The sequence below is a fragment of the Euprymna scolopes genome, chromosome 36 (genome assembly GCF_053919585.1).
Source record: "Euprymna scolopes isolate OS-2025 chromosome 36, ASM5391958v1, whole genome shotgun sequence".
NCBI classification, from domain to species: Eukaryota; Metazoa; Mollusca; class Cephalopoda; order Sepiida; family Sepiolidae; genus Euprymna; species Euprymna scolopes.
Genome location: NC_136517.1, coordinates 14,596,744 through 14,609,865, shown reverse-complemented (window position 1 = coordinate 14,609,865; position 13,122 = coordinate 14,596,744). Strand labels below are relative to the sequence as shown.

General features: G+C 34.2%; 1 protein-coding gene across 8 annotated transcripts in view; it reads right to left on the bottom strand.

The window, feature by feature from the left end:
• LOC145260350 (uncharacterized) overlaps positions 1-13,122 on the bottom strand; it is a 359,041-nt gene that overhangs the window by 9,345 nt on the left and 336,574 nt on the right. For 7 of the 8 annotated variants that reach the window (XM_080118276.1, XM_080118279.1, XM_080118282.1 and 4 more), the window contains 2 exons: positions 8,644-8,709; positions 1,230-1,327 (listed from right to left, as the gene is read on the bottom strand). In XM_080118276.1, the coding sequence (XP_079974402.1) occupies positions 1,230-1,327; positions 8,644-8,709 (164 nt within the window). The remainder of the gene's footprint in view (positions 1-1,229; positions 1,328-8,643; positions 8,710-13,122) is intronic. The other variant, XM_080118278.1, reaches the window with a different exon arrangement.

The window sequence follows — 13,122 nt, the reverse complement described above, 5'->3', positions numbered from 1 at the left end:
ATTAGAATCAAACTTCATAATAATTGAGGCCATAGATATAGAAAGGTAAGAAAATTTTGAGTCATGTTCCTGTTAATATATCTATACAATAAAATAAAGTCAGTTGGGTTCTCGATTTTTTTTTTTCTTTTTTTATCACCAATATGTTCCTAGCTAATATGAATAGCTGAATAGTTCCTGGTGTGGATTATGTAAACAGAATGTTCCTTTAATTTATTATTTATTTTTTTTAAAACTCACATTCACCTCTAACAAGGCATATCGCCACTTGGACATAAGGGGCTACTATTTTGGGACCATGCATAGGAAAAATTAACAAGATGTTGGTTTATATTACATTTAAACTTCTGCATATCAGTACAGTCAGGGAAGCAGGTAGCAGGAAGAGAATTCCAGTCTAGCTCTTTCTAAAAAGATGCCTCCATTCAGTCTCGAAAAACAATGGATACCCACTGTAAGGGTAAGTGCGTGTTGTGAGGCAAAGGTTACGCAGTCTCTAACCATACCCCCCCCCCCTGAGTCGGCACTGCTTGTGTCCAGTGGCAAGTGGAGATTAGGACGACGACCGTAAACATTGCAAAGTGGAGAGCCCGTACAGCACTCGGAATTCTCAAATGGTCACCTGTTTTAGTTCTGACCACGTTTAACGGGAATCGGTGTGTCGACGTGATTATGCTGTATTTCAGAAAATACTTTAGCGATAAATATCTGATTAATTTCGTGCTTCTTTTGTTCCAGCTCATTCAACTCGATCTAGTGGTCTTCATCGATTCACTGTTTTGATATCTCATTGTAATACAGCTTCCTATTCGAGTAGCTTCTTTTCAAAAAACCGCAGGTTTGTTGAACTATTTCTGCTGACTGTTCTCCTCCTACCTATAACTTTGGTCTTTTCTAAGATTGAGGTCAATAAGCATCTTGTCTTTGCGCGAATCATCTTTTATTCTTACTGGCTTCTTATATCAAGTAGCATTATGCTTTGTCTCCAGCGATTTCCATTAAAACATTTGAATAAAATTGGTATTTATTGATTGATATTTAGCTTATTACATAGAGTGGCTTCATGCCTTGTCTGAAGCGTTCTCTATATATAAAAAAAAACAAAAAAAAAAAACAGCTTTATCCAACAAGGAAGTTTGTTAAAATGGAGATATTTTTTTTAATAATGACCTAAGTAGCTTTCGGCATTAAGGGAAAAAAGAAATTTCTCAAAAATTAAGTTATCTTACTTTTCTGTTGCTGTGACGCTGTCTGTCTGAAACCTCATTGGCTGCATTCCTGTGTGTGTCAACTCAAACACAAGACCTTGCTCGACACCCTCAAACCACTGCAAAAAAAACAAATCAAAAGATTATGAGAACATTTACAAAAAAAATAAATAAATAAAACATAAAATAAATATTCGGTTAAACAGTTGAAAAATGGCACCAAATAATTCATTTTACATATCCTGTTCAAATTTGTATTTTTACTAGAGTGTTAAAAAAAAAAAAAAAAAAAAAAAAAAACTCACATGATCATGTGATTCTGATGTCATTCACCAAAAGTTATAAACATGTGAACGAGTTTTGTGTAATTTCATTTGTAGCAGAATGCCAACATTATGGCATGTCAGAATTGGTTGAAAGTATAGAAACCTCAGATTTGGCACAAGAATGGTAACATTTATTGATTCTTTTTTTTTTTTTTTACATTTTCACCCCAAACAAGGCACATTGCCACTTTGTTGTAGGGGGCTTCTATCAGGGACATAAGCTACAGGGGTACTATGTAGGAAGTTGGGTAGCAAGATGTCGGTTCACGTTACACTTGAACTTCTGCATGTCAGTACAGTTGGCGAAGCAGGAACCCGGAAGGGAATTCCAAAGTCTAGCAGTTCTGGGGAAGAAACTACTGGAGTAGAAGGCTCTCTTACATCTAGGGATATCTACTGTGAAGGGGTGGGATTTAGCTGCTTGTCGAGTTTGTCGGGAGTATTTATGTTGAGGGAGTACAAGTGCTTGCAGTTCTTCGGAGCATTCACTGTTAAAGTACTTGTAGAACAGACAGAAGGATGCTACATTTCGTCGATGGGACAGAGGCTGAAGCTTAGATGACAGTTCAGGACCTATCAGGTTGGCGACTCTCTTTTGAACCTTGTCTAGGAGTGAGAGATTAGTAGCAGATGCACCAGCCCAAATATGACAACAATACTCCATACATGGGCGAATGGTGGCCTTATAGAGGTACAGGATACTTTCGGGTGTTAGTATCTTTCTAGCACGGTAGAGAGAACCTACCTTCTTCGCAGCGGTCCTGGCAATGCTCTCAATGTAATTGTTCCAACTCGTGTTTCTTGTGAACGTTAGGCCAAGGAGTTTAAAAAATGTACTTTCGGATAAAGAATCTTTGGCCATTACTATTAGTGGTAGAGAAGGTTTCTTGTAGTTATTGAAGGAAACAAGTTTAGTCCTGGCAGCATTGAATGTGACCATCCATTTTGTCCCCATTCCACTACAGATTGGAGGTCTTTCTCTAGTGTTTCAGCCATTTCTTTAGATATGTGTTCATTTGTTTTCCTGTTGTGTTTGTTATAGAGCGTGGTGTCATCAGCATATATAGCCATCTCACAGACAATTTTGTCAGGGAGGTCATTTATGAATATTAGGAATAATAGAGATCCAAGGATAGACCCCTGAGGCAATCTGCATTTATATCATATTGTTTAGATGTACGACCATCGAGGAAAACCTGGATTTTTCTTTTATCTAAGAAGGGTTTAATTATATTAAGTATTCTTCCAGTGATACCGTATGATCTGATTTTCCTGAGAAAACCTTCATGCCATACCCTGTCAAAAGCTTAGATATATGTAGAGCTACCGCTCTACGCTCCCCTGCTTTGTCAAGTGACTGGTATATATGCTCAGACATTACAGTTAGGATGTCTACCGTGGAATGGGCTTACCTAAATCCATATTGTTGGTCGGTCAGAAGTTTAGCATCTGTAAGGTGGTGGACTAGAGCTTGGTTAATCAAATATTTTGGCGAAAAGTAGGAGGAGGCTAATTTACTGGGTCAGTTCTTTCGCCAGAAATAAACTTCTTTTCTTCAGTAACCACCGATTGCCATGACAAATGCCACTCCTTTGCTTAACATTCATAGGCAACATGAATTGGAACAGATACTTTGAGGACATTGTCAAGGCTGCCGCAAAGAAAGTAGGATCCCTCTAGCGTGTTACCCATGCTATATTTTTAGAAAGCCACAATTTGCCCGTGCATAGAGTATTGTTGTCATATCTGGGCTGATGCATTTACCACTAGGATTTTACTCGTAAACAAATATATCAAGAGACATTGCCAAGGCTGCTGCAAAGAAGGTGGGCTCCCTCTACCATGCTAGAAAATTTCTCACACTGGAAAGTATCCTATATCTCTACAAAACCACAATTGGAATATTGTTGCCACATCTGGGCTGATCTTAATGCATCTACCACTACTAGTCTCTCCACCTTAGAGAAAGTCCAAAAAGAATCTTAAAACCACTAGTCTCTCTTCCTATAGGACAACGTTAAAAAAAGAGTCTCCAATCTAATAGGCCCTGCACTATCCTCCAATCTCCAACATCTGTCCCATCATCACAATATTGCATCCTTGTGCTTGTTTTATAATTACTGTAATAAAGTGCACTCTGATGAACTCATAGCATTTATGTCCCCTCGAAGTTCATACCTTGATTAACTCGAAAAGCAACAAAATCCCACCCTTCACCTTTGAGGTCCACAGATGCCGGAAGGGTTTTTATTCTAATAGTTTCTTCCCTCAGACTGCTAGACTTTGTTTTCTGCTACCGTGACTGACCTGCTGAAGTTGAAATGTACTGTGAACAGACACATTGCTGCTCAACTCCCCACAGTGCTCTGTTAGGCACAATCCTGAATAGGAGCCCCTCATATTCCAGTTGGCAATATGCTTTATTCGGAAAAAAAAAAAAAAAATTATTGCTGAATAGAACAACAAACTCAGCCGCAAATTATCGCATGGCTAACCTGCTTCTCTTGCAGTCTGGCTCAAACTGCTAAAGTTAAAAAATATCTTGGATTCATGTTTTCCTCAAATATCAAATAAGAAGGCATAAAAATATTTTAGGCAAGGAATTGCCCGAGGCCTAGGGAAACAAAAACTTCACCTTCAGATCTAAATTAAGATTTTTTTAACAACAACATCTTGCCCACACTATTATACTGAAGTGAAACTTGGCACTTCAAAATTAGTTAAGAGACGATATCAAATGCGTTTGATTCCAAACGCCTTAAAAAGATTCTAGGGATAAAATGGAGCGATCAAACCAAGATCACACTAACCAACAGGTAGTATCGTTAATAATTTGCAAACTGGTTGCACGGGTTTGGATATATAAAGGTTGACCCCAGAGAGAATTACCAACCAATTGCTTCAACAGAACTTAAAAAAGGAAAATCAAAAAGCAGACAATCAAGAGAAATTTGATTGCAATGAGAAGAAACTGGAAGAATACTGGTAGATTTGACCAGATCGAAAATGATGGTATATTTTGACTTTTGGATGCAGGTGTTCTACAGCAACCTCAGAAAAATTATACTAAAATCTTGTTTCTTTGATAATGTAGATTTTAATGTTGAGGACGATCCTCCAGTTAGATTTGTTATCCATTTTTAAGTTAAGCTACATTTGTTGCAATGGTGTTCATCTTAGTCAAGTTAAGCTGGCTTCTTCCGTCGCCTGCATCCAATTATGAGCCGTGTTTTTGACAAAGGGGGACAAATTGCTGCTTTCTGCGTCAGAATCTATCCATCTAACAATTATCATAATTTTTGACTTTGAAATAATATTTCTTTTAAGTGGCGTCCTATCTCATCAGGAGCGATTTTCATAAAAGAAAGGAAGTCAAACAACAAACTGTGTTGATCGAACAATGTAGTTTCAAATCAATGACTCACAGATGCCAAAGTACTTATTCGACAGATGAAGTAAACGATGAAAGATGTAATAAAAGATGAAAGATATGATTTACAGATGATAAAGTGTTTAGAATAAAATAAAAACGTTGCAGTGGGTGTCAGTTTTAAAAGATGATGGATCACACAATGAGTAAAATAAAAATTTGAATTCACAAAGCCAGTCATCTTTAAAATATAAAAAAAAATGCTATAAATAATAGCTAGTACTAGCTGTACCTACCTGGCATTGCCCAGGAAAATGTGAAGTCATTTTAATTTTTTATCTTTTATTTTAAACTTATATAAAAAAAAAGAAATAAAATTCTAATTGCAAGGGAGATAACTCCTATCATATTCTTAAATTAAAGAAATTAGTTATCTCTCCTTGGTGAGAATTCAAAAATATTATCAGTCGTCTGGGTCAGACTAACTTAAAAAAAAAAAAAAATTGTATCTCAGTACACATGGCTAATAACATGGTACAACAGCCAAATTTTAATTTGTCAGCTTAAATGCTATTTGGATCTGATTTTAAAAATCCAACAAGATAACCTTATATGTTAGATATATAACTTACGAATCATCTGATCAACGCAAAGTCGCATTTACAGGATAAGTGAAGACAATTCAATATTTACGCGCAACGAATTTAACATTTGAAATCTCTTTTGGACAGACTGACATCATTGTTGACGCCATGCGATTAATGGTTAGTAACGAAAACACAATTTTTTAGTGATGCGTTTTTTGTTAAGCATTCTATTTCAACTTTGACTCTTGATATATACCGAAAAGCAAAGAAGAGGAAGGTTAGGGGTTGAACGGTAGATGCTGTGAGATTATTTTGATGCGTTTCGAGATAAAGGATTGATGTTATTGATGAGATGATTCCAATATTTTTTACCAATCCAATACATGCCCCCCCCTCGCCAAACTTTCACGAAAAACACTCGTCTAGCCAAAATCACTATCAATAATTTCCCACACTCTTTATCTGTGCCTAAACCTAAATGTAGATTGCATGAACAAAGATTCTTTCTTAGAACTGAACGCCTGAGGAACTGTCTTCTGTTTGCCTGCTTTCCAGATGACTACAATCTGATTGTCTTCAAGTCCAACGTAAACAAGTTCTTGATGAACCGCCCTCTTAAATAATCCAATTTACAAAATCTCCACTACTTCTGTTCACTACGCTATGATCCCATTGACTAATATATACCCATTAACTCTTATCCACGAATGGCCTCCGGGCCTTGATAAGTGGTGATTCCTATGTAAAAAAAAAAAAAAAAATTCCAATACAATTACAGATTCCGTTCTAAATTCCTGATTTCAATTCTTTTTAAGACTATAAATACATATAGCTGAATATAAATATATAGACTTTTTTTTTTGTAATTTTCGTATTACCTCAGGCATTCATTTAATATGTGCATATATTTTTGCAAATGCAAAAACTATATGCTTGAGGGTGGCGAGTAGTGATTTATAAATTTTAGTTTTAAAAATCGATATTTATCATTTCATCAATAACACCAACTATGGAAAATTTTATTTTAACAAGAAACAATAAAAAACAAAAATTAAAAGAATAAGAAAATAGGTACAAATTTTTCCAATTCCTAAAAAAAAAAAATTCCGTTTTCTATGATCCTGATTAATTGTCCAACACTTATTTGCATGCTTTAAACTGGACGCATCGTCTAATGAATAAAGGCATCCATGAAGATAGAATTAAAATGATTTTTTCCTCAAAATTGAGAGTTCCATCTCTAGTTACTTGTTTGTTATGCTCCTTTATCGGGAAAGGAAGAAGGGTATCTCCCCCTTTTATACCTATCTTCTTGATTCAACCCTTAAAACACAAAAAGTGCATTAAAAATGTACATTAATAAAAATAGAGATCACATTCTGTTTAATATTTCATCCGATAGCTCCCAACAATGTAAATCTGTTGTTACTGAATGTTCAAATAAATTTTATTTTTTTTATATTCTTTCAATTCAGAAGTATTTGACATATTTATAAACGGTAAAAACATGCAGCAGATAATCATTTGTGTATGATTGGTTGGGTTTAAGGGTTGGAAATGATGGATGATTGGAAAGCACTGGAATATATTTGAAAAAAAAAAAAAAAATGACCTGCATCATCATTATTTAAATAATTTTGTTTTGTTTTACGGCATATCAACATTTTTTTCAGTTCAATTCATGTTGAATCGCATTGGATTTATAAATCTTTAGATTTTTATATAACTCCCTGGTACTTCATTTACCAAGGGGCAGGTAGCTCCCTGGTACTTCATTTACCAAGGGGCAGGTAACTCCCTGGTACTTCATTTACCAAGGGGCAGGTAACTCCCTGGTACTATTTCAACACAGGAGTAAGTAATTCTTATCTAAACAACACTGAACAAGAATCCTAGTTTATCCTCAGGAAAGAGTCACAAGGGCAAAGTATTCACTGCCAAGGCCAAAGAGAACTGCTGCACAAAAGATCAAACACCCAAACAACAATCTGCACAATGTCCTGTGCACCATAATGATCAAGTTCTCTCAAACTGATGGTCAAGTTCTCTCAAAACAGATTTCATACTAAATCCCCGATTCCAATTCTTTATAAATCTATAGATATTTAACCATCGAGTTTTATTTTTCACGATCACTGCGAAAACACATTAAATGTGCAGATATTTTCTCAAATGTAAAAATACATGGGGTGGGGGGGGGGTGATCTATCAATTTTAGTTTTACTGGTTGTTTAAAATCAATAAATATTTATTATTTTATCATTAGTACCAGCAGTGGAAAATTTTGCTTTAAACAAAATCAAATAAAAAAAGCCAAGCAAAATAATTGTTTTAGGCATCAGAAAATAGGCACAAATTTTTCCGATTCCGATACCAAAAGTCCCGTTTTCGAGTAATCGTCCCAACAATAGTTCAAATACATTAGCACCGAAAATATTACGAAAATTCAATTTGTTGTTGAAATCTGTGTAAAAAATAATTTTCCAGAAGAGAAATATTAGAAAAAAAACTCCACCCAAATTAGAAATGTCATTACTTTTAAAATTCTCAATTAAATCACCTCCTAGGTTTCCCTCTAGTAGTTAATCCTAAACAAATCAACGGATACGACACAGTTAAAAGTTATCAAATAGGATCATTCTCCGAAGGTAAATCAAATAAAACGTTGAGTTTGTTGAGTAAAACAACTGAAACGTTAATACACCAACACCAGTGAGACGGAGAAGAACCATCTAAAAACATAATAATATAAGAAAAGTCATCATGATCCCCATAAAGGGGAGATGTGATACAAGGTCAGTTTAATGTGGAGAACTTCACACTGCTACATGCAGAGGACAGAGGTAAAAAAAAAATGCTCAAATTCTTTCAGCTTTCCCTTTATTGGGGATTGGCCACGACTCGTACAAACCAAATTAGTAGAGCATGCAACAATTAAAAAAAAAAAAAAAAAAAAAAATGAAATTTTTAAAATCGTTTTATGAAAAATAATTTTTTCTTTTTGAAGGAAAGAGAAAAGCAGGGATTATTTGTTGCAAAAGAGGTGAAATGATGAAAAAGCAGAAAGGCAAAAACAAAAAAAAACAAAAAAAAAAATTAAGCAAGCGAGAGACCCCGATTTTAGAAACGGAGTGCAGCAGTGTGGTGCTTACATTAAGGGGCCTTGGCTCGGGTGCGGGAGAATTTGTGTCCAAGGAGCCAGACCCATCACTAGTTCCCTGGAAAATACAAATAACAAAGGCATGGAAACATTGCAAAAAAAAAAAAAAAAAAAAAAAAAAGTCTTTCCGGGTTGATCTTAAACGTTATTGCATAGTCGCAGATCTTTAAAAAAAAAATTAAAAAAAAAAAGTCTTTCCGGGTTGATCTTAAACGTTATTGCATAGTCGCAGATCTTTAAAAAAAAAAAAAAAAAAGCTGTAAAAAAAAAATTATATATTTGTTTCGATGTGCAATGACCCTTAGTATATCGTCCTTCATTTTTTGCAACTCTACAACATTGCAGTTTTCAAACTGTACATTTGTAATTCTATATTGTAGATTTTTCGATATATACATATATATTTTACTTGCAAGTCACCACTTATCAAGGTCGACCGGCCACTCAAGGATAAGGGTTAATGAACGTTATTATAGTAATCATTAATGGTGTAAATTGGGAAGGATTTGATTATTTATGGGGACGGCTCAACAAAAACTTGTTTACATTGGATTTGAAGGCTATCATGTTGTATTCAACCAGGAAGCAGGACAGCGGAACACAGGCGGGCAATTCTGGGAATGAAGCATTGTTCATGGAATTTGCGTTTAGATTTAGGCACAGTTAGAGAATAGGGAAATTGTATATAGTGGTTGTAGCTAGTTGAGTGTTTTTTTTGTGAAAGTTTGGCATGAAGGAACCATAGATTGGCGTTCAGTTGAGCACTTGCCATGAAAATAATGATAGAACAGAGACAGGCTTGCAACGTCTCTTCTGTGGGAAAAAGGTTGCAGGGAAGAGAAAAGGGCATCACTTACGAGGTAGATATTGTGGTACTTGAAAAATAAAATAAAAGAATTTTTTTTTTTTTTTTTTTAATAACAAAAGTTCACAATTCTAATGAATTACAAAAAAAAACAAAAAAAATTTAGGTTCACAATTCTAATGAAAATTAAAAACTAATTGTATTATACGGATTCTTTGGACTACTGTTCTCATCTTGAATGTTATTTTCACGTTTCAGTCGACGTAACCTCCGGCTTTCTTCAGGTGTGTTTTATTGAACTCAGGAATATTTCTATCAGACTCGGGAATCTTTCTGTCGGACTTAGAAATCTGCATGGAATTTTACACAGAACCTTTTATTTGATCCACGAGGGTAGCATGTAGTGTAGGGTTAATCGGAATCAGGAAATGGAAAAATCAGAACATTTGCGGTATTGGAAAAATTTATGCCTATTTTCTGATGCCAAAAACGATTCCTTTAATTATCTTTTTAATTTGATGCTGCTTTTTAAAAAAAATATTCCACTGCTAGTAGTAATAATATAATAAATATTTACCGATTTAAAATTTCAATAAAACTAAAATCTATAAAATCACCCCATCCCACAAGTTTATTTTTACGTTTAAGAAAATATATTCATATTTGAACAAGTGTTTTTACTGTAATCGAGACAAAATAAGCATTTGATAGTTAAATAAATATTTAGAGATTTATAAAGAATCAGAATCGGTAATTGTATTGGAATCAGAAATTTAGTACAGAACCGGTAATTGTATCAGAATCGGGAAAAATATTGAAATGGTCCCATCACTTGTAGGATGCTCTTGTTCTGTCAGTTATGATTTGGTAGAAGCCCTAAATAATTCACAATTCTATTTTGGAGTGTCGCCCGCATTGAGGATTGAACTTTCAACCAAGTTTGACAGAAAGATTCCAGAGTTTGACAAGATACACCTGAAGAAGGTTGGAGGTTACACCAACCAAAATGTTTTCCTAATTTTGTCCTTTAATCCTCACATTGTGATGTGCAATCTTTTTGACAAAGGGAGAATTGTTTTCTTTGTTTGGCTGTTGTTAAAATTAGCATAGATTTTCAATCCTCTCGTCGTAGTCATCATCATTCAACTGTCAATCTATCACATTAACCTTTATCCTAAAGTGGTATTTTGGCTTCGATAAGCGGTGATTCATTGGTACCCCATCCTAAAAAGAACTGAGGAAATGATTAATCGGTTATATAAAGGCCAGTTGTGTGTGTGTGTGTGTGTGTGTGTGTATGTCTGAATAACCACAAAACAAATACCCACAAAGTTGGTATAGTGTTGATGATAACATCTAACATGAAAAAAAAAAGAAGTTATTCTTTGACCTTGAACTGGTGCAAATTTTATCAGAGGAAGGTCGATTTTTTAGTCATTTTATAAAGGAAAATAAACTAAAGGGAAGTAAGTGAATTTTTATCAAGGAGTCATTTCCCTTATGCCGACTCATTCTTTTGAGTAATCTATATAAATGAATGAAGATGCCAAAGCTAAAGACGACTGCCACCTTAGATGGATGGAATTGATTTTTTTTTCTTTTGTAAAAATCTATTTTTCTGTAATTTTGTTCAGTATTTGTCAATCAACATTTTGTTTTATTATTTAAACTATTTGTTTTTTCCTTAAATCTTAGTCGGTTTGTCCGAACGTATCCAAAGATAATGCCTCCTATTTTTTTAATTCAATTCAAACAGATCAAAGGGAGGATGGCAAATTGCATTGTTATCATGACTGAACTTATGAATTCATGACCTGAAAGTTTCCATCTTTGTTACATATATTGATGGTGAAGGACTCTAAGAAGACAACCCCTTGTCATGGACATGCATCAGAAGGGAGATGTGTTATTGAATTCCAAGCATTGAGAATGGTGGTGACTATATAAGAAAAATAAATTCCAGAGCAGCTTCAGAATTTATTTTTCTTATATTTATAATTTTTATTAAATAATCACCACCATTCTCAATGCAATTGTGCCTTAAATTCAATAACGCATCTCTTCTTCCGACACGCATCCATGACAGGAGTTGCTTTCTTAGAGTCTCACACCATCAATATATGCAACAAAGAGGTGAAACGTTCAAGTTATGAAGGCATGTTCAGTCATCATCGCAATGCAATTTGCAATCCTCCTTTTGATCTGTTCGAACTGAGTAAAAAAAAAAAAAAATGATAACATGGTTGCTCGTTTTAATGGAAGCACTTCTGTCTTCGTAGCTCTTCAATTTTTACTTTACTTTTTAAACGGCTATCATTATAAAGTTTGCTTTATTGTTGTCAAAGATTTATTTTAGTGTTGTTTTACATGAAAGAACTACATTTAAAAAAATAAATGTAGATAAAAAATTAACAATGGCTTACAGTGAATGATAAAAAAAGTTAACGTCTACTGCAGCGAAAGACAAATTTTTGTTATGATGGAAATTTTTTTTACCTTTCTATTCAAAGTAAAAATTATTTAAAAAAATAAAATTAAAAGTAAAAATAACTTTTAAAAATCAAAAATCAAAAATCAAAGTAAAAACTATTTGAAAAAAAAAAAAATCAAAAATTCAAAGTAAAAGTAATTTTTCAAAATAAAAAAATTAAAAGTAAAAATAATTCTAAAAAATTAAAAAAAATCAATTTTAAAAAAGCAAAAAAAAAATATATAACATTTAGTGCAAAAAAATATAATTATTTGCAGTCAGGCATAAATAAATCAATATGAAAAGGAAAAAAAGAATTAACTTTATAAACCGTCTTTATACCTTAATACCCCCCCCCCTTTTTTTTTTTACATTTTCACCCCAAACAAGGCACAGTGCCACTTTGAAGTAGGGGGCTACTATCAGGGACATAAGTTGTAGGTATGCTATGTAGGGAAGGGAGTTCCAAACTCTAGCAGTTCTAGAGAAGAAACTATTAGAGTAGAAGGCTCTAGGGATCTCTACTGTGTAGAAGTGAGACTGCCGCTTGTTGGGTTTGTTTGGGTATTTACATTGAGGAAGTACGAGGGCTTGGAGTTCGTCGGAGCATCCACCATTAAAATACCTGTAAAACAGACAGAGGGCTGAAACATTTCGTCGATGGGATTTAAAAATTAATTTAATGGAATGTGCTCTGATAAACTCATAGCACTTGAACCCTCGATGTGCACACTTTTAATGCAGATATACATACTGCCTGTCAGTTTGTATATCTGCCAACAAGCAGCAAAATTCTACCCCTTCACTATTGAGGTTCCTACATGCCAGAAAGCCTTCTACTTTAGTAGTTTCTTCCCTCAATCTACTACATTTTGGAATTCCCTCACCGATTCCCACTTCCCTAACAGTACTGACATGCAGAAGTTTAAATGTAATGTAAATCAAAACTCCTTAAAGAAATGGTATCTTATTTTGCTTGGCAAACTTAACAGCCGTGGCCTATTTCCGTGAAAGAAAAAGTTGAATTAATGCTTATTTAAGATTTCTAGCAATCGCTGATGTTTGAGAGAGATTGAAGGCGTATAATTATTGGATTAATGTTGATTAAAAATGAAATTGAATGATCTGGACAAACAGTTAATCTGGCATTAAATTAACCGGTTTCAGTTTTATGCACAATTTTCTGATTCATATAT